At 38.0% G+C, this 26,652-nt stretch overlaps 1 protein-coding gene across 1 annotated transcript; it reads right to left on the bottom strand.

Moving 5' to 3' along the window:
- BACH1 (BTB domain and CNC homolog 1) lies at nucleotides 1–26,317 on the bottom strand. The gene is made up of 5 exons (XM_083361784.1): nucleotides 26,176–26,317; nucleotides 15,628–15,925; nucleotides 9,005–10,372; nucleotides 5,824–6,030; nucleotides 1–3,508 (listed from the first exon to the last, which is right to left on the bottom strand). Exons 2-5 carry the CDS (start codon nucleotides 15,865–15,867, stop codon nucleotides 3,038–3,040), a joined length of 2,286 nt encoding a protein of 761 aa, XP_083217910.1. The 5' UTR covers nucleotides 15,868–15,925; nucleotides 26,176–26,317; the 3' UTR covers nucleotides 1–3,037.
- Between the last annotated feature and the right edge of the window lie 335 nt (nucleotides 26,318–26,652).

Below are 26,652 nucleotides of genomic sequence, written 5' to 3'. Positions count from 1 at the left end.
TTGTTTACCTTAAAGAATCTTTTATTCGAGAAACAAAGTATGGGCACTACACGGTTGAAACCCAAAACTAAATTCCCCTTCCCTGGATACAAAGTAACAAAGTGCAATTCCCTCCTCCAATAAACAGTCATAAATCACATTCCCCAATTAGCTTGAAGCGCCAGCTTTCTCCCCAGCTCTCCAGCCTGCCAGCTTTGGACCCAACGTCCTTGGGTTCCCACGATTAAGTTATTATTGTTATGACTAGCTGGATTCTCATCCACATTCCCAGGAGCAACTAATTCTAAAAGCAATAGAGAAAATGGCTGCATTTCCATCTATTGTCAAAGAAAGAACATCCGATGTTAGCAGCGTTGACACACTTGTTTAGCTAACACAATTACACATTGCATGAACCAGGAGAAACACATGCTTCATTTCTTCTCCAGATATTTCTAATTGTTAAACAAATCAGACTCAAAATTGAGACTTGTAATAAATCAACATATATCTCACATTGCTAAATATGGAATAAGCAATTCATGATGATCTCCTCAAGCTGTTGTCACTTTAAAAATATGTCCAAATCTCTTATAACCCCCAAAGGAAACAGTGGGAAAAAAATGTATGAAATAGGCATGCTTAGATTTGTGTGAGCACCTACATATTTATATGTGTGGTGTAGTTATTCAACTTCAAAACAATCTTTAAAATCCCAGATAGCATAATAATAGACACATTTATTTTAAAAAACGATAAATGCAAAATATGAAAGTAACTTTTAAAGAGTTTTATTCAAAGTCAATATTTGTTTCTTTAATATATTATATAAATGTATAAATAACGTCATTTCCAGAGTTCTCCTTTAATAGTATGAATCAGTTGGTATGCATCAATTTTACAATGCCAAATTTTTACAAAAATGAAGATATCAGAAAGGATAGTTTTATTGCATTAAAAACACTGGACTATGAAAAGTTTTTTTAAAAATCAACTGGAATTAAGGGTTGTTTTTATACAATCTTTATGCTTTTATGGTTAGAATTTCTAACGTTCTGCCCAAAATATTTAAAACTATTTTAACATGCCTTGATGCAAATATTGTTCAAAGTCAGAACTGAATGCTCAAATTTTACCTGAGTTTCTTATAACTGATGTATTTCAAGTTGATGATTCACTTTTTCAATGTTTGCACGCAAAGCAAAAATATTACTCTACATAATCTCCTAGAGATAGCTGTTTAGGTGTTAAGCTACCTCAGTTTCTCCCACCCCAAAATTAGATAGTAGAAATTAGACAATTCCTGTAAAAATGGGAATTAAACCTGGGAGTCTCATTCACAAGCATTGACGTTTTTAAATCAAGATGCAATAAAGGCTCTTTTCATTGCTTTCCTGATCAATGACCCATTATTTCACATACCTTATCAATAAATTTCTGAGGGACAGAAGCCCCAACCACCAGATTGTATGAATTCAGTCACAAAATTAGCCAACCCAGTTATATAAACATAGAATTTAGAATTTACAGCGCATACTTCTTTAGAAGCAACTGTATCAATTGTTTCAAAATAGGCTTAAGTTAATTCTCCAGGATAGTTTTTCATATTGTATGCCCAACAGATTTGGCACTGTTAACTGATTTGTCAAAAAAAATGAGGTGGACCTGAAAAATCAAAACGTGATTCCCAGAAAAGAAACACATTTGTACTCTTCAAGAGTAAGAGTTTCGTTAGATGCACACAACACATATAATGCCAGCTAAAGGCTTTTAAGGACTCATTCCCTATATGATCAAAAGAGAAATGAATACATGCAAAAGAATTCATGCATATTTAGAGGAAACTTCCACAATGAAGTTAAAAGTTTGTAAGCGTTGTAATTCTTAATGCTAATTTGTGACAAGTATTTGTGAACATCACTGCAGCTTTGAATGATATTGAAATCACTCTGAGGTAGTGTAGTTTTCTGTAATACATGCTGGTTGTTAGTAGCACTGTTTGGATGGTATATTTGGCCAAATATTTACTATGTAGAATGATGCTATATGTTAGAAATACAAACTTACTTTTCTAGAGGCTAAATTGATTGCTAAACTTAACCAATATTTCAGAATACCAGAGAAGATTGCAGGGTTCTCAAATAGTAAATATGTTAGGCAAAAATTGTCACAGAAAGATGATTGTGTTCCAAACACAGTTACAAAAACTTATATGTTCTGAGGTAGGAAACAAAGAATTCCATTGGCTTTTATATTTTGTAAACCAGGAAAAGTATTTGAGGTTCAGTAGATAAATCTTCTATTATTAAGAGCACTATACCATTACAGAATTTATACAGACTTTCTGTAATTAATACAATGCAGCACTGGCTACAGTAAAATGTTCTAATTGCTTTTTTTAGTAGTTAAATTATTGAAGCTTTAAAGTGGCTTATTTTTATAACTGAATTGTAAGCTACTGAATTTGAACAGCTACAATTAGCTTTACCCATAAAAGTAATCTATTTAAAAGAGGATTTTCCCAATACACCCAACTTGGTCCCACAGTTAATAACAAAAGTTAAAATCCTTCCAGAATATGTGATCATTTCATTTATCCTTATGAAAACCACACCAAACTTTAAGTAGGAAGCACAAATTAACATAGTCTATTATAAATATTTTCATCTGGAGTTCATGGAAGGACAGCAAGCTATCAAGAATAAGTACAGCTGTAGCACAGAGACCTAACTTTCTCAAAGATTTAGATTCTTGAAGTGTTTTGTTTTACTATCAAATTTTTAACACCCCTAGATTGGAATTATCAATAAATGTGAAGTAGTGGATGAAACAAATGTTACTGCCTTCCATGGCACTGGACATCTGAAATAACAAAACTGTGTGGATTTCTTTCTTTTACACTTAAGTATATTGCATAAGTTTTGCATGTCATTAGAGAAAAGCCCATAATTACATTTAGGTTTGATTGAGGATGATGGATATGAAATGCAAAATTAATGCAGCTGCAGTTCTACCTTCTCAGATGATGACTCAGGCCTCAATCATGCTAGGCTGAATTTTAAAAAGAATTTTCATCTGTAGTGCATTTGTCAGTCATTTGTTGACAAAAATCTGTGATACCACTACCACTCTGCACACACTGTTCCAAGCACAGTGTTTTCTCTGATATTCTCACAGGAACTGGACATAATTCTTGTGCTTGATCATATCCTGCATCATAGCCTCCTTTGATATGTTGATAACTAGAATTCTGATCATTAGATGATATAACAGAAAGACCAGCAGATAATTCAACACATAATGGTACTGAAGATGAGATATCAGAAGGTGCTACTTGATCCCTCTCGGGAACCAAAAGTGAAAGTGGACATTCAGAGGCTGAGTATTTTGCAAGAATCTGGATTTGCTCATGACTCAGCGCTGCTTCCTTGAATACTTGCTGGCAAAGTCCTGTTAAATTCTGTTTTGTCTCGGCCAGTGTTGACAAAATGTGATTTTTTTCCTTCAGTAAGTTCTCTTTTTCATTTTGCTGCAAGAAAACAGAGAAGTTCTGAGTTCAGAAATACTGAGTGGGGTGGGTTTCTACTAAGGCAAAGTTATATTTTACAGTTTGTTTTGGATTTGAAAACAGCGACAATAATGATTGCTTAGAGTACATACCAATTCAGTTTCAAACATAAGTATTAATCTAACTTAACCATACAGAAAGAATACACAGTATTAACACAACTTAACCATAGTAAAGGAAACCTAAGTAAATATTAGGCAGTATAAATCATACAGTTCACTGGTCATCAACATTTGGTGACAAGTTAACAGAATAATTATTGAACAATCTTTCTGATTTTTCTTCAAAATGAAAGGTGAACCAGATATTAATAATATTACAGGTTTAAATAGCCATTTACTAACAAAAAAACCACCCCCAAATGAGAGAAGGGCTCAAAAATTTGAATATTCTTTCCCATGATATCACTGCATCACTACCGTGTCTCTTGTAGCCCTTGAATAATGAAATTAGAAAGGAAAGAGCCTTGGTGGAGCAGTGGGCTAATGCCTCCTTAAGTAACACCAGCTGCCTGCAATTAGTGCAGGTTCGAGTCCCACCAGGCTCAAGGTTGACTCAGCCTTCCATCCTTCCAAGGTAGGTAAAATGAGGACCCAGATTGTTGGGGGGCAATAAGCTGACTTTGTAAAAATGCCACTTGGGGCCCCCCGAAAGCTCTAATAAGCAGGTATATACATAGAACGAAGGCTATTGCTAAGCACACTGATTTGTGCTTAGATTGTAAGCCACCCTGAGTCTTCGGAGAAGAATGGGATTAAAATAAATAAATAAATTTTAAAAAACAAATGAAAGAGCAATAAGGTTCTACATTCCCTAAATTAGGTAAATTTAGACATTTAAGCAATTTTAAAACAAACGTACTCAGTCCTCAGTACTTAAACAATTTTGAATATTGTTATGTAAAACAATGTACAGCAACTCAGAGGGATGCTGTCAATCAAGTGAGTAATATTGGACTACATGGATCCAGGCTTATATGAACATTTCTGAAGCAGTTCTAGAAAGCATAGACTTAGCAACAGGTCAAATAAAAAAGGATCTATATTCTGACAGAAATATGATCACTACAATGCTACTACTGAAGTTTTTATATTGAAATACTTTGTCAATAAGCCAATGTCATAATTGGAGCAAAGGCATTCTTTCTTGTTTATATAATATTTAGTAATTATAAATTGTGATGAAGTTTTCTATTAACAATAAAAGCATATGAAATGTGTTTGCTTCCTTTTCTGGACAATCAATATTTAACTTTGATATGGGGATTATTTTAACTACTATAACTTATATAATGTGAGTATCATCAGCACCCCTTTATTTAACAAAGCTGTCACTTTGCTGTCAGCCCCATGGAATCAGGTCCACAAGAGCCTTGGTGGAGCAGTGGGCTAATGCCTCCTTAAGTAACACCAGCTGCGTGCAATTAGTGCAGGTTCGCATCCCACCAGGCTCAAGGTTGACTCAGCCTTCCATCCTTCCGAGGTAAGTAAAATGAGGACCCAGATTGTTGGGGGCAATTAAGCTGACTTTGTAATAATGCCGCTTGGGGTGTGTGTGAAAGCCCTAATAAGCAGGCATATACATAGAATGAAGGCTACTGCTCAGCTTGTAAGCCGCCCTGAGTCTTCGGAGAAGGGCGGGATATAAATGGAATTTTTAAAAAAAAGTTATGTAGGGAAAATACTGTTTTCCCAGAAAATCTTGAAATTTCTTCAAAAAATATTAGTGAAAGGCAGCATTTATTTACCTCAACAAAAGAATAACAACATTACACATATTATATATAGAAACTGCTCTCAGAGCAAGTTTTTTCAGATTTTTGTCAATAAATGAGTTACAAGTCAAGAAATTTTTTGAAAAACGTCGTGGCAAGTGAAAATAATAAAAACAGTGGTAGCAAAGTAAGCTATTTCATTTCAGTCAGGCCACAGCAAATGAAATCAGTGCAGATACACTCAGCTAGCGCCAGGTAAGCAAAATATATTCAATATTTTCCTATAAATTGAGAAAAGAAAAGGAAGAACCAAAATGTTTATTATCATAATTAAAGATAACCATATATGTAGTCAACATAACAAAGAATCGAGGATTTATTTGAATTTTTAAATGTATTTATTTATTCATTTCACTTTGGCGCCTACTAATTCCAGTCCCAGTATGGAAGTTCGTAATATAAAAACAATACAAATACAGTGAATAGAAATGCAAGGGAAATAAACAAATTGGCAAATTCAGAGAACTACGTCAGAATGTACACCCAAACTATCCATACATACCAATTTTTCTATTTCTGATTCAAGATTTTGTATACAGTCTAGCTTTCGTTTACGACAGCGTTGTGCTGCAATTCTATTTTTACTTCGTCTTCTAATATCATGGATACAATCCAGCTCCTCCGGAGTCAATTTGTGCATTTTCAGAAATGACTGAAAGTCATTTCTGGAGAGTGAAATTATCTTCTGTGGATTAAATGGCAGCTTTACCTGGAAGATACAGATATTTGATTAAAGTTTCATAACTTAGTAGAATTCAAATCTGAAATTCTAAACCCATATTCTTTAGCAATCAGACTTAGTGTTTATCTCTCAAAACATTTCCAAAGTCATATCACTAACATTCCATAACACAATAATAGTTTTTTCTTTACAACAATAATTCAATTTGATAACAGGTAATTAACCCATTAGTACATCTTTAAATGTTTGATTTGTGAAAATCCATCTCCCTGCCACAGATGAGTAGTTAAGTCCTGCTTATTAGAATGATCACATTGAATTGCTCCCTGACCTTGGAAGCCAAAACTGGAAAGAAATAATGTTGTTGCTGGCTAAATTATATGCCTGCCTCTATTTATATGAATCTTTGCAAAGTCCTAAAACAAAGCCACCACAAACATTAAGAACAGTTGTTCCAGTTTATAATTATGGATAAAAGATATACAAATGAGGAGGATAGATTAAAAGAATGTTTGAATGAAGAACATAACACTGAAAAATCATGCAAGGGTACTATGAAAGCTGAATATATACAGGTGAAACTTGAAAAATTAGAATATCGTGCAAAAGTTCATTTATTTCAGTAATGCAACTTAAAAGGGGAAACTACTATATGAGAAAGACTCATTACATGCAAAGCAAGATAGTTCAAGCCGTGATTTGTCATAATTGTGATGATTATGGCGTACAGCTCATGAAAACCCCAAATCCACAATCTCAGAAAATTAGAATATTACATGCAATCAATAAAACAAGGAGTGTACATAGAACAATATCGGACCTCTGAAAAGTATAAGCATGCATATGTATTCAGTACTTGGCTTGGGCCCCTTTTGCAGCAATTACTGCCTCAATGCGGCGTGGCATGGAAGCTATCAGCCTGTGGCACTGCTGAGGTGTTATGGAAGACCAGGATGCTTCAATAGCGGCCTTCAGCTCTTCTGCATTGTTCGGTCTCATGTCTCTCATCTTTCTCTTGGCAATGCCCCATAGATTCTCTATGGGGTTCAGGTCAGGCGAGTTTGCTGGCCAATCAAGCACAGTAATCCCACGGTCATTGAACCAGGGTTTGGTGCTTTTGGCAGTGTGGGCAGGTGCCAAGTCCTGCTGGAAAATGAAGTCAGAATCCCCATAAAGGTCTGCGGAAAGAAGCATGAAGTGCTCCAAAATCTCCTGGTAGATGGCTGCGTTGACCCTGGACTTAATGAAGCACAGTGGACCAACACCAGCAGATGACATGGCTCCCCAAATCAACACAGACTGTGGAAACTTCACACTGGACTTCAAGCATCTTGAAGTGTGTGCCTCTCCATTCTTCCTCCAGACTCTGGGTCCTTGGTTTCCAAACGAGATGCAAAAGTTGCTCTCATCAGAAAAGAGGACTTTGGACCACTGAGCAACAGACCAGGTCTGTTTTTCTTTAGCCCAGGTAAGACGCTTATGACGTTGTTTGTTGTTCAGGAGTGGCTTGACAAGAAGAATACGACATTTGAAGCCCATGTCCAGGATCCGTCTGTGTGTGGTGGCTCTTGATGCACTGACTCCAGCCTCAGTCCATTTGTCAGGACCCACCCCAATTCACGTCTTAGGAAAACAAAAACTCTTGGAGTCAGTTCTAGTCCAAAAGGAATTTTTACTAGGACATGTTTGGTTGTGGAAATACAAGACAGGACCTGGTATTGTTTTACAGATTGAAACTTTATAAAGAGTTCCCGGTTCAACCCCCCTTCCCTCAACCCCATTTGGTCAGCCCATCATTTACTTCGTGTCATCCCTTTCGTGGGAAAAAAGGGAACTTCTTCTTTTACAGATTCAAATAGACACACAGGCCAGATGCCTTCTTCCCTAACCCTCCCCTTTGTTCTCCCAGTTCAAAGTTTCCCTTGGTCTTTGAAATAACCTAAGGCAGGCTGAATCCACATCCGCTCCTCCTTCCTCGGGAGATGGCAGAATCCAGTAGGGGGGGGATAATGTTTTAAACATACATTTATGAATGTGATATAAATGGATTCTGACACCACTCCTTGTGAAAGTCCCCAACACTTTTGAATGGCCTTTTCCTGACAATCCTCTCCAGGCTGCGGTCATCCCTGCTGCTTGTGCACCTTTTTCTTCCACACTTTTCCCTTCCACATAACTTTCTATTAATGTGCTTTGATACAGCACTTTGGGAACATCCAACTTCTTTTGCAATTACCTTTTGAGGCTTTCCCTCCTTATGGAGGGTGTCAATGATGGTTTTCTGCACAACTGTCAGGTCAGAAGTCTTCCCCATGATTGTGATTCCTACTGAACCAGACTGAGAGACCATTTAAAGGCTCAGGAACCCTTTGCAGGTGTTATGGCTTAATTAGCTGATTAGAGTGGGACACTTTGAGCCTAGAATATTGCACTTTTTCATAATATTCTAATTTTCTGAGATTGTGGATTTGGGGTTTTCATGAGCTGTACGCCATAATCATCACAATTATAACAAATCACGGCTTGAACTATCTTGGTTTGCATGTAATGAGTCTATCTCATATATTAGTTTCCCCTTTTAAGTTGCATTACTGAAATAAATGAACTTTTGCATGATATTCTAATTTTTCGAGTTTCACCTGTAGCTATATAGAAAGATTCTTGTAAGACAACCAATGCATATTTCAATATTCAAATAAATATGTACAGTACATTGATACGATAATGTACAAGAATTCTCAGCAAAAATACTGAAAAAGAGGTATTTTATTCCATTGGATAGTTTGAGTTATAGTGATGTTATATCCTGCAAATGTAGTGGAGAACCCAGCCTAAATAAGAATTGATTTTTTTTTAATCTCTGATCTTTTTTTTTTCATGGTATTTTTTCAATTTCCACTGTGTTGGTGATCGTAATTTCAGGGCTACCTTCTTTTCAGTTTGCATACATGTCAAAAGCACAATTTTTAACAAAGAAAAAAGGAATAACACGCAGTCTTACCTCACATTCCTGTTCTCTTGCAGAAAAGGATTCGCTATCACCCTCTGTGTCCGTTTCAGAATCCTCTTCCAAATTTATCACACACGAATACGGACATTGCTCGGGTTGTTGTTCTGGAATACAGTCTCCACCAGTAACTTCATTAGCGCCTTCAGTACTGAGATTACTGATGAAGGGACAAGTGACAGAGCTCAATGTTGTAAAAGTTCTTGGAGGGCCATTCTCTGGACTGTCACTGATTCTGATTCCTAACCAAGGACATTCTGTTTTCTTTTCTGAACAGCTTTGTTCTGAAAATTCTTTTGGCAATGCAGGAGACAGGTTTATTTGATAGGCTGTATCTGTGTTGTAAACATCACTCCAAAATCCCTTTGCTAACTGTTCTGCTATCTCTCTCTCCTCACTGCTTCGATGGCTAGGCGATGTACTGTTCACATTTCCCTGCTCGTACAAATTAGATTTTGGAGTTCGATCCTCAGCAGTGTTTTCACTTATTGGTTTGCAATTTTCGGCTCCCACAGCAATGGCATTTTTTTCAACCACTGTATTGCTTTGTATACCACTTAAATTGCAGTATGGATCATATGCATTTAAGAAAGAAGCAGAATAAAGTCCATGAGTAGCCGCAGAAGAATTATGGTGAACAAAGTGAGAATCTATCTTTTCTACTAAACATTCAGTACTCTTATTTGGAGGGGCCATTTCATTTGTGATGTCTTCTTTTCCATTTTCTTCCATTGCTACCTGAGTATCTTCACATTTTGCATCTGAATGCACAGCTGTACATTCAAGAGGTTTTTGTATAGCACCAGTAATATTTGATTCAGCCTGATGGATAGTAGTACCAGATGATACCTGAATTTCATTAATACCAGGACTGGATTCTAAAACAGGGATTTTATCAGTTTCCAAAGCTTTTTTAAATTTCCTGTATTTGGGGCAGAGGGACTCTACATTAAAAAACTGATCCTTTTCTGATACAGGGTCATGGATTTGATTAGAACTGTCTTGCAGTAGGGATACTGCTGAATTTTGTTCAGTACTGCATGCCTTCAGCTGAGAATTTTTAGCACATTCATTTTGTATGATTTCATACTCATCGATTTCTAACTCTCTAGCATCAACACTTCCCATTTTACTGTACTCTTTCTGACAACTTGGTTTACAACATTTTGTCTTTGGATATTCCTGCTGTCCTGATTTATGATCCAGAAACTTGAATTTAAGGAACTGAAAACAAGATTCTTCAATGTCATGTATTCCCAAGAACTCAGCACATTTGCAAACGTCAGCCACATTGTCCTTATTTAAAATAAGTTTGGAAGTATAAGCAAATTGAAGTAAAGGTTCAAATCCTTTCAGTGTGACCTGTTCGGGTGAAGAAAAGACATGTGCATAATGAAAAAATATATTGTTAAATATAATACAATACATTAATATTAAAATTGTCCAGAAATAAGGATAGGTTTCGTCTTGGCCTGTTTCATATTAAGCTTAAGTATAGCTAAAAAAAACCTCTTTTATATTTCAGAACTGACCTACTCATATTTCTGACCAATATTAGTATGAAGAAATCCAAGAAAGTAATCAGAGACTGAAGCTTACAACAAAATAAATTATACATTTTATAGATTATTCCAATTAGATTCTTCTACTCTGAACCTGGAAAATGAGTACATTAAAATACAGTATGATTCCACAGCTAAATTTTTTGGTTACAATATAATGCAAAAACAGTAGAAAACTGTGTCAATGAGTAGACTGTAATTTACATTGAATTATAATCTAAAAGAAAACTTTTATAAAATGAAGCATTATTGGTACCTAATGCCTGAGAAACTGTCAACGACATACAAAAGTATTTCATATGTTTGTTACACAGTTTAATTGTAAAGAAGGTACTTTTTATCATCTTTGGTGGATCTGTGATAAAGCAAAAAACATTCTGGCCAGATTTATGTTTTAATTCAGAAGGTTTTTAAAACATATACAATTGAAACTAAAAGGTTTTTTTTTAGGACTACTGGACAAACAGCTTGAAAAAAAGTGGAACTTTGTTATTATTTATGTTGACTGCAACGAGAACTGTATATATGCAAAAATGGAAAGATTTATCAATTTCTACCATGGAAGAATGGATGGAAACACTGATCACAGTGGCAGAGATGGGAAAATTAATTGCTTTAATTAAAGAAAAATAATGTATCCAGTTTTGTTTTTATGCTGGAAACAGAAACAAATGAAATTTTGATTTTGGGTTTTGATGATTAGTTTGTTGTTATAGAAATGGTTGGAATTTACTAAAAATATATAGTAAAAAAATTAAGGTTGTAACTGTACTTTGTATTTTACTTCTCTTTTCTTTTTCCTTCCCTATTTCCCTATTATGTTTGTTTCTATTTGTACGTTAGATAAAAACTCTAATAAAAATACATGAACACAAAACAAGATACTTCTAAAAAAAAATCACTACGCTTGTTTCAAGGCTCTTCAGAATAGTTTGCCAAAATAAATAATTCAAACTTCTTTCTAAAGCCAAATAAACATTCAAATGACATTTCAAGTTGGCTTCCTCACTAGGTTCCTCCACAACATATGGAGGAGAGCTGAGAAAACTTTTATTTAGAAAAGCTTCTATAAGTACAGAACACAAATTAACTGTGTTTCAAATACATAAATTGTACAATCCAAAGACTGGAGCCTATGTATTTTGGATTATACATTAGCTCCAAAATACTAGTCATGGATATGCAAAACAAGATTAAAATGGAAACTCTGAGCCAAAACATTTAAATACAGGTAATCCTCCACTTATGAACATCATTGGGACCAGAACTTCTGTTGCTAAGCAAGGCAGTTGTTAAGTCAGCCGTGCCTGGTTTTATTATCTCTTTTGCCTCTTTTATTATCTCTTTTATTATCTCTTTGTTGTTAAGTGAATAATATGGGTGTTAAGCCCCTCTGGCTTTCCTCATTGAATTTGCTGGGAAGGTTGCAAGTGGCAATCACATGATCCCAGGACACTGCAAATGTTATGAATACATGCTGGTTGCCAAGTACCTAAATACTGATCACATGACTGTGGGGATGCTGCAATGGTGGTAAGTGCAAGGACCAATAGTAAGTCACTTTTTCAGTGCAGTTGTGACTTTGAACAGTCACTAAATGAATGCCTATAAAGTCAAGGACTGCATGAAGTCTAGAAAGCCTGGCCTAGAGTATCACGTTTATTTTAATTTTGTGTGAAAACTTTTACCGCTAATATTTATTATTTTAATATTTTATCTTGTTCTCTTTATTTGGTTGTAAGCTACCTAGAGTTGTCCCTTGACAAGATTGGCAGCATAGAAATTTGATAAATAAATAAAAAATCTCTCAATGTAATGGGGATATTTTTTCTTAATTGAAAATAGTTGCCAGAATTCCTGCATCACAAAAAACCTTACTAAAGAAAACTCTGAAAATTGTGTGTGGAAAAGAACTACTTTTTGATTTAGACCGGGGGTCCCCAACCCCCGGTCCACGGACCGGTAGCAGGCCACGGCATTCCAGCAACCGGGCTGCACAAAAACAAGCAAAGTCCCATCTGCAGGATGCAGGCAGCACACAAAACCACACCCCCTCCAGTCTGAGGCAAAACCACTCCCCACGTAACCAGTCCCTGGTGCCCCAAAGGTTGGGGACCTCTGATTTAGACTGCTGCCAAACAGCCTTTAATAAGACAAATATTTATTGCTGATGATGTTGTAGCACTTACTCATTTATTACAATGATACCTCATCTTTTAAAACTGTAACTCAGTTTTATCTACAATGCTTTAAGAATGATGTATATAATAATGTATGTGTGTGAGAGAAACAGAGAGAGACAGAAATACATTCACACAAACACAGCTGAATATTAGTAATCCAATATGGTTTTCTGTTTCCCTTCAGAATTCTATACTACTTGACTCAACCTAAATAAAGCAAAGTAAATTTATACATTTTCAGGATCTTTTTAGTGCTCCTGTTGCTTCCCTTTTTCCATCTACAAAACTGCTTTTCCCAAATAGATCCACGTTTTCTATTTTTCATAGTGGTATGTTTCTTCTGAAATTCAGCAACAGTTAATGCCTCCCATTTTAAAATTTGTTCCAAATACGTCCTTCTCAGTGTACTCTTGTATTATTTAAATCAAAGGGCAAGAAGAGTTTAAAAATTTATCTGGAAGGCAAAGAGTAGTTTCAACTCTTCTCCTTTGTTGTTGTTAGTTGCAAAGTCATGTCTGACCCATCGCGACCCTATGGACATTGTTCCTCCAGGCCTTCCTGTCCTCTACCATCTTCTGGAGTCCATTTAAGCTCACGCCTACTGCTTCAGTGACTCCATCCAGCCACCTCATTCTCTGTCGTCCCCTTCTTCTATTGCCCGCAATCTTTCCCAGCATTAGGCTCTTCTCCAGTGAGTCCTTCCTTCTCATTAGGTGGCCAAAGTATTTGAGTTTTAGCTTCAGGATCTGGCCTTCTAAAGAGCAGTCAGGGTTGATCTCCTCTAGGACTGACCGGTTTGATCGCCTTGCAGTCCAAGGGACTTGCAGGAGTCTTCTCCAGCACCATAGTTCAAAGGCTTCAATTCTTTGGCGCTCAGCCTTTCTTATGGTCCAGCTTTCACTGCCATACATTGCAACTGGGAAGACCCTAGCCTTGACTATACGCACTTTTGTTGACAGGGTGATGTCTCTGCTTTTTAGTGTGCTGTCTAGATTTGCCATGGCTTTCCTCCCAAGGAGCAAGCGTCTTTTAATTTCTTGGCTACAGTCCCCATCTGCAGTGATCTTGGAGTCCAGGAAAATAAAATCTGTCACTACCTCCATTTCTTCCCCATCTATTTGCCAGGAATTGAGAGGGCCAGATGCCATGATCTTGGTTTTCTTAATGTTTAGTTTCAACCCAAGTTTTGCACTCTCCTTCTTCACTTGCAACAAGAGGCTCTTTAGTTCCTCTTCACTTTCTGCCATTAGAGTGGTATCATCTGCATATCTTAGGCTGTTGATGTTTCTTCCGGCAATCTTAATTCCAACTTTTGATTCATCTAGCCCTGCCTTTCTCATGATGTGCTCTGCATATAAGTTAAATAGGCAAGGCGACAGTATACAGCCTTGCCGGACTCCTTTCCCAATTTTGAACCAATCAGTGGTTCCGTGTCCAGTTCTCACTGTTGCTTTTTGACCCGCATATAGGTTTCTCAAGAGACAAATAAGATGGTCTGGTACTCCCATCTCTTTAAGAACTTGCCACAGTTTGTTATGATCCACACAATCAAAGGCTTTAGCATAGTCAATGAAGCAGAAGTAGATGTTTTTCTGGAACTCTCTAGCTTTCTCCATGATCCAGCGTATGTTAGCAATTTGATCTCTAGTTCCTCTGCCTCTTCGAAATCCTGCCTGTACTTCTGGTAGTTCTCGATCCACATACTGCTGGAGTCTAGCTTGTAGAATTTTAAGCATAACTTTACTAGCATGAGAAATGAGTGCAATGGTGCGATATTTTGAACATTCTTTGGCACTGCCTTTCTTTGGAATTGGAATGTAAACTGATCTTTTCCAATCCTGTGGCCACTGTTGAGTTTTCCAAATTTGCTGGCAAATTGAGTGTAGCACTTTTACTGCATCGTCTTTTAAGATTTTGAATAGCTCAGCTGGAATACTGTCACCTCCACTAGCTTTGTTGTTGCTCAGCTTTTCTAAGGCCCACTTCACTTCACATTTTAGGATGTCTGGCTCGAGGTCAGTGACCAACTCATTGTGATTATCAGGGACATTAAGCTCATTCTTGTATAGTTCTTCTGTGTAATTCTTCTCCTTTAGCTTCTCTTAATTCCTGAGGCACACTTGTGGTTTTCCTTTCCACATAAGCTCTGTTTTGTTTGCAAATTATTCAATTAGGAAAGAAAAAACAGAAACAAAACAACAAAAAAAAGCTGGTTGGTGAAAGGAAGCTAATGTAAGGAAGGAATCAAAATTGGAAACAAACTGTTTGAGGAAGAGGAAACAACTTTATCTCCAACCTATTTTGATCCTGATTTGGAAAACACAAGTGCTTTGCTTAGCTCTGATGGAACTTGCCTGAGAAACTGGGGGCATTGTTTAATATAAAAAAAGAGAGATTTGATGCAAAACAAATTATACAAGCAGAACTACAATGCAATATTACAAACTACCTTGTCATGGGGAAAAAGGGGGGAAAGCAGAATGACCCCTTTTAGAAATATGAACTAATAAGCTTAAAAAAAACAAATGTATTCTTTTGCTCTCAGTTTAGTGATTATTATACTGATTGCTATTTTCAATGACTTTATACTGAAATGATTTGGTGAGAGATTTGACATGTGGAGTATGCATTTACATCTTACGAATAACAATACTATCGACAATATTAATTCTTTTCCTTAATTCTGTGATAGATGGGGAACAGTGTCTAGCTTCAATGGAACATTTATCGTGTTTTGCTGGAAATAGTATTTGCCTATTCAGTTCTGGCACAATTTGTGGACTTTTGAGTTACTAATAATATGTATATTATTTTGAGTAACATTAAATGTAGCAGAAAGTAAGTTTATATAAGTAGAAGCAAATGTTCTTACCTCTTCAGGTAAAATTATTACAAGATCTGATTCTAACTGACCCACAATTCTTGAACGAAAATAGATACTGCAGGCTGCAAGCACTGAACGATGGGCCCGAAATCTCTGGTCTTCTACTAAGATAGTAACATCACAAAAAAGATCTTGCTTTCTTTGTTCATCAAGACTAAGCAGAACATTGGTACTGTGTACTGAAGATTCATATGCAAAAACAACACTGTTCCTTTCACTTAAAGGCATTCTGTATAACAAATGTTGATTAAGATCTCAGAGGAAAACATGCTTCGCCTCTTCGGATCTGAAATAAATAAAATTTACAAAATGTTAAATATATTTAAGCCAACAAAATGTGTGACAAATTGACGGTGAAGGCCACCACAGAAGTTTAATATCACCCAAGTCAAAGCATATGATTTTTCACTTTGAATACAGAGCCTGGAGTAACTTCTCATTCTTATTACCACTATTTTTTCCTTCTTTGGATTGTAGGAACTTGGTAATGTTAGCTTTTTAAAATTGAAACAGTTTCAATCTTGCTGCTGTTTGTACCTAATCAGATTGTATCCTGTTACTTATTTTAGTGCACTTTTTATTATTCTGCTTCAATATTTTCTATTTAATTATGAGGTGTCCTTTCCTCATAATGTTAACCTATTCAATTTTTTTTAAAAAAAAACAACTGCATGCTGGGTTTTCCATTTTTAAATCCATCTGAACACAGGCTTGTTTTTTTTAAACATCTCCAAAGTCTGATAAATTTTTATAAACCTTCATTTGCAACCCTACTTGTCTTTGAACTATCTTATCTAATACTGTCAGCTGTTCACCCTCTGCACTAAATCAGCTGTGCAGCAACAAGATGTGCTTGTACTTACTTATTGCCATTCTGCAGATTACACTCACTTAGATGCAAACAGACACAATATTTTATACACAATTCTCGAGTGGTAATCAGAATGAGCAGCACTGAGTAATATTGGGTGAGAATACACTGAGAAGTGAAGTAATGTTTCATATCTAGTTCTACTTCAGTACATTTTTATATAAGCAGAATTTTCTAACCAAAATGGCTAAAGCTATGTGGGAAATAATAATCCTGTGCAGTGTAGGTGCATCGTTAGTGATAGAATTGATAGAAACAGGCAGTAAGTAGGCCGATTGTCATTGTAGCATGTTATAAGACAGAACCTCATTTGTAGAATGTAAGCCACTTGAATGTCATGTCTTCCATCTATTCATCAGGAACAGATATTGCCATACAGAATTGCAGAACCTAATCAGGAATTGTGCCACTTGATAGAATGCTCTAAATCTAAATCAAGATCAGTGAGACACAATTCTGTCATTTCAGTTAAACTATGTCACTGAACAAATGCCGGATATGGGAATAGCACTTTTGCTCTGTTTTCTAGTGAAGATATATAAAAGCCATACTCAATCATCTTCTTTCTTGCTCTTTCAAGCATGGAATAACACTAGTGTTTTTCCCACCAAGAGAAATTTGCGTGTGCCTTTTCATCACGTGAATTATAAACACGTATTTCAATTTATAGGCCAGTTGAACCACTTCTTCCTTCTGCATCATCTACATAAATAAATGTGGCCGATGCAGAACAAACTGTGCAAGTGGAATTACAACGCAGCGTTACAAACTGGTTTGTCAAGGGGAAAAAAGGAAAAAAAAAAGCAGAATGACTTCTCTTAAATATATGCACAAATAAGCTTAAAAAAACAAATTTCTTCTCTTGCTCTTGGCTTGGGGATTATTACACAGTACGGCTATTTGCAAATGCTTCATACTGAACTGGTTGGTTTGCTGAGAAATTTGGCAGGTGGAGGGGTATGCATTTGCATCTTGTTGGTGTTGAGTTTAGGGATACATTTTTTTTAAAATGAAAATGTTATTTGTGTTAGTTTAGCTGGGCCCAGTACATACGGAGAGGTCACTGGCCAGTAAATGTTAGTAAGCTTTTAATAACCTGGCCCCCAGTGAGAGCAGGTTGCATAGTCATGCCATTCATACATGGATTCCTTTTCCCTGCCAGCACAGCAGAATGAGAATATAATATAGTGTAAACCAATAGAAGAAGGGGACGACAGAGAATGAGGTGGCTGGATGGAGTCACTGAAGCAGGAGGCGTGAGCTTAAATGGACTCCAGAAGATGGTAGAGGACAGGAAGGCCTGGAGGAACGTTGTCCATGGGGTCGCCAAGGGCCGGATACGACTTCGCAACTAACAACAACAAACCACTGTGATTCTGTCTCAATGATACAAAAATATCAATAAATTGAACTAGGTTCCATCTCTGAGACCAGAGTTCTCTATTCTATCAGCGTTACCTAGGATTTATATGACTGAGTGTGGTTTTTCTTGCTAACTGACCTTTCACCAATATTTTTTGTTTTGCAATATTACTAGCTGGTATCAGCAGCATGGATTTATAACCATACTACTAAGATTAAGAACAAGGTAGAACAGAATTTCACTTCCCAGAATCTCTGAAGCATTTCAAGGTTCTGATAAAACAGAACTAATTCAATGTTTTGAATTTTGTTTTATCACAATGTAGCCACGTTGGAGCACTGCAACTTTCATGCTTATCCTCAGATAGACCTTATATTCCTCCATATGACATTGTACTCCAAATCCTATCATTCCTTGCCATCATTATTAAAGATAATTGTAATGTACAAAATCTAGAATGTGCCCACATCCTGCTTTAAATTGAATATTCAGAGTCTCTTAGATGCAAAAGAGAAACCATCTTGAATGCTTTGCTAACCACATATTCTCAAGTGGTTTGATGTATTCTGTATTTTTATACTGCTTCTACTAAGACACAGGAAATTAAAAAAAATGAAAGAAAAGGCTAAGAAGAATCCAGAAAAATATGAGATCTTGCAGTTATCATTACTGAGGTTAAGAAAAAGTCCAGACACAGGATAAATTTTGGATGACCCCTGACAAGAGTAAGATGAAAGTTGTGAAACCACCTTTGCCCTACTTGACCTCTTGGCTTTTGGTACCATCAAGCAATGGTATCCTTCTGAATTGGCTCAGAAGACTGGAGGTGGGAGGCACCTGCTGTGCTGATTTATCCTTCTCTGAAGTTGACTGCAATTGATGGTGATTGGGAAGTAGATATTCAACACTCAGCCCATCGGCAGTGCTGCAGGATTTGGTGCTCTCTCCTATTTAATACTACATGAGACTGCTGGGTGAGTTCATCCATCGACATGGGGCGAGATATCGGTACACTGATGATAACCATTTGTACATCTCTGCTGCTGGCAAAGTAAGCAAACCCGTGAAAGTCTTGTCGCAGTGACTGGAACTGTGAGGATACAGATGGGGAACAACAGACTTCAGCTGAACTCCACAAGACTGAATGGCTTTGGGTTTTGCAGCCTGATGGTTCTAGAATTATGCCATCTGTGGTGTTGGATGGGGTTACATTGCACTATCTGGGGCTTCTGGGGATTAACTCACAACTCTTGCTTAAAGAGCTGGTAGAGTACGTGGTTAGGAGGGCTTTTACAGCTTCCTTGATGAGCCACTTGAACCCGTTTCTAGTTTGAGAGGTTCTGTTCACAACCACTTATGCCATAATCATCTCCAGATAGGACTACCGTAATGCACATGGGTCTGTCCTTGAGGAGTATCTGGAAGCTTCAACAAGTGCAGAATGCAGCTTTAGGGCAGTTATGTGTACCTCCAAAACAATGTAAGATGCACTGGCTCCCAGTTTGCTTCTGGTTCCTATTCAAAGTGTTGGTTTTAATCTTTAAAACCATTCATGGCAGGGGACCAGGTTACCTGAGGGACTGCCTCTTCTCAATTACAGTTGTCCATCCCATTAGATCTGACAAAGAGGGCATGCTGCAGATTGCATTGGCTAGACACTTGCACTTGGTGGGCTTTGGGAGGCAGGCTTCTCTGTCATGCCACCGGCTAAGGCAGGGGTGTCAAACTGCCGGCCCACAGGCCGGAGTGTCATGGAGAAACCACGCCCATCCCATTGCCGGCAATGGGAAAAAGTTCCGATATGTCGCGCAACGTCACGTGACACTGCGAGCTTGACATGTCTGGGCTAATGGAACATTCTCCTCCAAAGTGAGGCTAACTCCATCCCTGTTAATGTCCTGGAATTCCCTCAAGATCTAGATATATCATCGGTAGCTTCCGTGGGATAAGTAACATGAAGATAGTTCCATCACTGCCACTCCGTCTGTACCTTTAGTTTTTTAATATTTTAATGATTGTATTTACATTTTTAATAATAAATGCTTTATATTTATTGTTTTACTTCATTGTTGTATTCTGCCCAGAGTCACTTTTTTGGGATGTGGGCGGCTATATAAATTTGATAATAGATTATTGTAAATATTGTACATTTTGTCTATTACTGGAAAGCTTAAATATTAACCTCTATTTTAGAACAAGCATGTTGCATTGCAAGATCATGCATATATTCACCATAAACCATTCAGTTCAGAAGAAAATCCCAATCATGCAGTATTAAAATCAAATAATCACTTAGTAAGAGATCAACTGCTTGGAGTCAGCATTCGAAATTATAAATAAAAGTATCCATAAACCACCTAGATCCTCCCCATGGAGTTATTCAGAGAAGAAAATGCAGAAATAAATAATAAAGAAATAAACAGTGGTCAGATGATACAAATCCAGGAATATTTTGAATAAAAATCCTCAACAGATATTCTGCCAAGATTAAACAATTATCAGCAGTTTCATCCTGTAAACTTCTGTATAGCAGTTTTCTTTTGTTTTTTTACAAAGCTCAACATAGTCTTTTGTAAGACTATTACATTTAAAAAATACTATTCAAATTATATTTAATAATACATAGGTTTCTATGAAGATATTCCACAATGTTTTTCATGAAAAGTAGGACTTAATATTTCAATAAACCTAATTACAAAAGCTTGACATCCAGATCATACTAGGTACTGCAATTGATTTTCTTTTCACCTTTTACATTTCTGTTTGCCCAAAAGTCAACTGGATGTTACGGTTAATGAATTTTTAGTACTGCTGCCCAGGGAAAAAATGTTCTCTCGTTGTCAAATTGTGTAAAACCCAAGAAATTATTGGTTAAGAAATCTTACTTAACAATTACAAAATTAAAAGAAAAAAATACTCATTTTACTTGCTTTTTAAAGTCCAAATTAAAAATATTTTCTTTGTGATACAACTTATTTTCCCAGATAGACCCGGCATATTAATTTCATAATGAAAGAAAAATACTCACTTTATAAATTCAAGATTAACAATGAGCATTAGCCTTAAATGATTGTTGAATAACTAACCCCACCTCCAACCACCTTCCCTTTTATGGACAAATAGATATGTTCCAGTTGAGTGCTAGCAGTAGCTAAGAATTGCTGATTCATTATGTTATGCTGACATGGCATGAAACAGCATTTTACTAAAAAGAAAAATAGACTTGGCTATTGCACCATCTTAACATTTAAATGCACTCAGTTAATATGACAAGTAATTTGATATCAAGAATATTTTTGCTTATTTTTCTCCTTATACTTAAAATGTAAAACATATTTTTAATAAATTCCTTCTGTTACTGAAAGGCAGTCACTACATGACTGCAATCTACACTGCAAGATCTAGAATACACTAATGGATTTAAAATATCTGATTTCTCCTTAGACATGACTATCTACATATTTAAGAGATCAGATGTGTTAAATTCATGGAAAAACCCGGTGTGATATAGTAATTAAAAGTCTCTTACTACTGCTTAGGAAATCTCATTCAGCTGTAATGCGTATTAAAACTTTCAACCTAACCTATTTTACAGGCGAAAGAATAAGTATGGTCCCAATTGAAAGGAGGACAACTGGGGAAATTACAAATTTGACAATTTGTCAATGGTAGGCAAGGTCCTCAAGATTATTCAACAATATATATATGGGAAATATTGGATAAGGATGCAGCATTTAATGGGTGCTCACATGTCAGACAATCCTATCTTATGAAGTTACGAGCTTCATAAGCCACAGACTTCCAAAGGCATTGTATGTCGACCTCAGCAAAGTGCCCCATTAATAAAATAGTAAACCTTACCTACATGATTATGTGAAATCATATTTGAGTGAATGGCCACACCCAGATATATATCCTAAATGATTCTACATCAGGTCCAACATTAATATCAAGTGGCTTGCAAAAAGACTCTCCTGGGACCTATGTTGTTTGGTATTTTTATTCATGAGTTGAATAAATGGGTTGAAGTGATAACAGATGATAGAAAACTAGGAACAGTAGCTAACACTTTAAAAGATTCAAAAAGATCTAGCTGGGTTTGAATAATGGACTAGAATAACGAAATTTAATAGGGATAAAAGTAAAAGTTTCCATATAATAGAAAGAACAAAATGAAAGGAAAGAGTGTATGAGGAGGAAGATCTAGCTTAGCAGTCATATTTATGAAAAGGATGCGGATAGTGTAATAGTTTATAAGCTGAGTATGAACCTACTGTGTGATGCAGATGCTAAAAAACTATTTAAGGATGCATTAAAAATGTAAGAGTCCAGATCATAGGAATTAATTGCCCTAATCCGATCTGATTTTATTGGGCACCATTTGGAATAACATGTCCAGTTCTAAGCACCAAAGTTTAAACAAATTAGAGTAATTTCATGGCTACAAAAATAGGGAAGAGACTAAACTAAAGACAACCTATGAGGAACTATTAAAGGATATGTTTAACCTCCAGAAGAAATTACTGAGGAGACAGCCATGATAGTAAGCTTCATATATCTAAAATGCTGTCACAGAAGCAGACTTGTTTCCTGTGACCCTACAGCCGTGGTGGCGAACCTATGGCACGCATGCCACAGGCGGCACGCAGAGCCATTTCTGTGGCCACTCGCAAAGCTGCTGCTGCCAGCAGCTCACGCAGTCCATTAGGCCGCTGCCGCTAAGAGCGGCAGCCTCATCCAGCACAAAGGAGGTGAAGCAGCCAGCTAGCAAGCCCTGCGTAGAGGTGCATACCCATGCCCAGCAAGCAAAAGGCCACCCCGAGCGGGGAAAGCCGGATCCCCATCGGCCAAGGCCCAGAAGAGACGGGAGCGAGGCACGTAATCCTGGCTGGGACTGCAGGGCCATGGTGCCAATGAGGATCTGGCTTTCCTCGCTCGGGGTGGCCTTTTGCTTGCTGGGCGTGGGCATGCACCTCTATGCGGGGCTTGCTAACTGGCTGCTTCGCCTCCTTTGTGCTGGGTGGGCCAGGCCTCCGGGTGGCAGCAGCAGCCTAATAGATCTGCGCAAGCAGCTGGCGGCGTTGACCTGAGGCATGCGGGGGAGGGGGAGGCAGCTGGTGCAGATTCCCCATGCATGAGACTGAGATTTTTTCCCCCGCTATTGGATTTTCGCTATCAGACTGTTTAACTTGATGCAGAAACGGAAGGATATGCATTCTGCATCAAGTAAACTTTTAAGAAGTTAGAGAGTCTGGCAGTGAAAATCTTCCCCCTGTGCCTCAGGCCGGTGAACAGCCTGCCTAGCCCGCATCAGCCATGCTCTCCTCAGTGCGCTGCAGCTGATCCAAGGCATGGAGAGCACAGTTGACATGTGAGCGCATGCATAGCAGATGCGCACAGACTCTGCTGTTTTCAGTGGCACTTCTGATCAGCTGCAGCAACCCTAAACCCACCGCTGTCCAAAAAAAAAAAAAAAGCGGACTCTGTGTGTGCTCCTGCCTTGCCTGTATCAGCCAGGCTCCCCATGGCATGATGCAGCTGATCAGAAGCGTCACCAAAACCAGCAGAGTCTTGATTGGGGTATTGTTTACTTGATTGGTCTGATGTTAACCTTGGAGTGCCGATCTGGGTGCAAATTGCTGGGTGAGAGGTGCGTCCCTTTTGGATAGTCTGTAGATGTTGTTAATGTCTATGTGTCTAATGATGGCTGATTTATCCCTGGCGTTTTTGGACTTGGCTTGGTCTTGGATAGTCACATTTTCCCAATTGAAATTATGGTTATGTGTGCCCTAAGGGCACTCTATGATTTTGTATTTTGTGCTTTTATGACTGGACTTGGGTTTGTCCTTGCTGCCACTGTTTTATTCATTGTATTTTTGTTTGGTTTTAATACAACGTGCATCATCCAAATGTGCAATTATGAGATATGTAATATAAGTTGATAGAATAATAAACAGAATAGAGTGAGAAATGTCATGAAGTCAATGAAATGCTGGGCCATTCACAAAAGGATTGCTATTTGTTATGTTGAATTACTCAAAACACATTCTTTGTCTTTTGATTATGCTGTTCAGTTTGGGATGGGAGCAGGTTTAAATGAGGCAGGTGGTATATCAACAGACTATGTCTCCAGCACCCACCTTCAGATACACTCATTAAAAATTAGTTTAGTCAGCAGTTAACACTCACCTGACTAGAATGAAATTATAATATATCTAGAAGAGCCCCACTGTGAGATAGGCGGCAAATAAATTTAACAAACAAATCAGTTTTGCTGGCCAGGTCTTTGCTTGCTACGTACAATCAATCACTTGCTAGAAGTTAGAAGTTATTGTCCCTCCAGTATCATCCATTCAAGATACAAGCCAAGCTGACACGCTAATTCAAAATGAAATCTTGAATCATCACTCTTTTCACATTAATCAACGTCAGTAGCAATTTAAGTAAACTCTTGCTGTCTTAGGATTCTTTGGTAAACAAAAAAAGAATTTGTTATGGATTGCCAAGCAAGATGGTATTTATTGATTTGTTTCAATAAAATATAGAGAACATCATTCAAAATATGGTCTGTCAGAATTAAGTGCTTTTTTGAAACTGCTAAATATAGAAAAGTGGAGAAATGCAAGGAAGTGGGCCCTATTTTTGTTTCTTGACAAATCTTCTATGAATCTGCTATCTTTTTTTTTACAAACTATTCTGAAACTTTGTGGCCCAAGCAATGATCATATATATTAAGTTCTGACAGTCTCCACTTAATTATAAATCAAGTGATCATATCTCCATAACATACAGTATCAGATTATTTTAAACAATCACATTTCAGCTAGACTAAAGATTTTCTCCCACTACAGATATTTTGCTAATTTCTTCACAGTTTAATTAAATTAGAACCCACGTTCTTGAATTAGTAATACTATATACCGATTTCTCAGAAAAATCTCCAAGCTCCAGTCCCATTGCACAGTGCTCATTTAGTATGATGGTAATTTGTTTCTTTTCTTTTCTTTTCAAACTGCAAGAATTTAAATTTTTCCTTCTTTCTGTTAAAAAAAATATTTTCTGTTCATGCCTGACACATGCACCCCCTTGGAAGCAGCCGAATTCTTCTGTAGGGATTGAAACTTAAGGTGTTTAGGATCGTGCCCATCAAAACTTGATTTGATGGTATTTCTTTCCCAAAGCTGGTTGAAATGGCCTGAATGAAACTTCTTGTTTAGACAGTGATTTTCACTAATCCTCTGGTTGTAAAGTGGCAGGTTTACTACCGGTACTTCTCCAGACTACACAGAAAAACAAGTGACCACATCTGCTTCTTTTATAGCCGAAAGGGCTCCCGGGGTATCTATACCGCGGTTATGTCAAAGAGGACTCGAATGGCTTGTACCCCAGAGATAGATAGATGATAGATAGATAGATAGATAGATAGATAGATAGATAGATAGATAGATAGATAGATAGATAGATAGATAGGTAGGTAGGTAGGTGGGTGGATAGATAGATGATAGATAGATAGATAGATAGATAGATAGATAGATAATAGATAGATAGATAGATGATAGATAGATAGATAGATAGGTAGGTAGGTAGGTAGGTAGGTAGGTGGGTGGGTGGGTGGATAGATGATAGATAGATAGATAGATGATAGATAGATGATAGATAGATAGATAGATAGATAGATAGGTAGGTAGGTAGGTAGGTAGGTAGGTAGGTGGGTGGGTGGGTGGGTGGATGGATGGATAGATAGATGATAGATAGATAGATAGATAGATAGATAGATAGATAGATAGATAGATAGATAGATAGACAGACACCCTCAACAGTAACAGTAAAGTTAATTTACGCGCGGTAACTCAATCCTGGCACTCTTGTTTGTTTGTTTTTTTAATTGAGGCGCTGTCATGCAGATCACCGGTGGGTGTCATTGCTCCCGCTAGACACAAGCGAAAGACCACCAGCGCACAAAACCTCCGACGCCACCAAGAGCCGCCTTTCCCCGCCACCCGCCTCGCGCGAAATCTTCAGCGGGCCGCAACGGGATCGACCTTTCCCAGCCAATCGGGGGGGGGGGCGGAGGGGGCGCGCGGGGGGGGGGCACACGGACAGGCAGTACAGCGATCCGACAACGTGCGCGCCTGCGCTCTACCGCTCCTCTCCTCCCCTTCTCTTCCGTCCCTCTGCCGTCCAGGGAGCCCGTTCTGCCCGCGCGCCGAAACCCCACGCCCGTCTCCCTCCCCCTTTCCTCCCCCCCCCCCTCCCGGCCCATTCCGGCCCAGCCCGAGCTCTCCAAGCGAGCGTTTCCTACCTAAACATTCCTCCTCGGACAGCTCCGCCGTGCCTTCGCTACGCTCTCGGCCAACCGACTAGAGTCAGGTGACAACACCACAGCCTCCTCCACCCTCTCTGAGCCGATTGGACGCAGATTCCAGCTGACATCACTATTCTCAATCCCTCCTCCTCCTTCCTTCCTTCCTTTCCTTCCTTTCCCTGGCGCTAAAGTTCCCCGCATGCGCGCATGTGCCTGTTTTGGCTTCCCGCGTCGTCCTCCCCCCCCCCACACACCCGGTTGGCCTTGTGGGCGTGGTTGAGACCCCCTAGCCCAGGGGTAGGCAACCTTGGCTCTTTTATGACTCGTGGACTTCAACTCCCAGAATTCCTGAGCCAGCTATGCTGGCTCAGGAATTCTGGGAGTTGAAGTCCACGAGTCATAAAAGAGCCGAGGTTGCCGACCCCTGCCCTAGCCTTTTTTTTTTCTGAATGGGCGGGGATGCTCTGCCAGTTC

Source organism: Vipera ursinii (assembly GCF_947247035.1).
Source record: "Vipera ursinii genome assembly, chromosome: 4".
NCBI classification, from domain to species: domain Eukaryota; kingdom Metazoa; phylum Chordata; class Lepidosauria; order Squamata; family Viperidae; genus Vipera; species Vipera ursinii.
The sequence above is the reverse complement of the archived record's forward strand: the minus strand, read 5'-3'. Positions and strand labels throughout refer to the sequence as shown.

What these genes read in the sequence shown, in the direction of transcription:
- BACH1 (XM_083361784.1), bottom strand. Translation starts at nt 15,867, where the DNA reads ATGCCTTTAAGTGAAAGGAACAGTGTTGTTTTTGCATATGAATCTTCA. An exon ending in TAATAATTTTACCTGAAGAG is followed by an intron (nt 10,373 to 15,627) that starts GTAAGAACATTT and finishes TCACCCGAACAG; the next exon opens with GTCACACTGAAAGGATTTGA. An exon ending in AATCAGAAATAGAAAAATTG is followed by an intron (nt 3,509 to 5,823) that starts GTATGTATGGAT and finishes GTTTTCTTGCAG; the next exon opens with CAAAATGAAAAAGAGAACTT.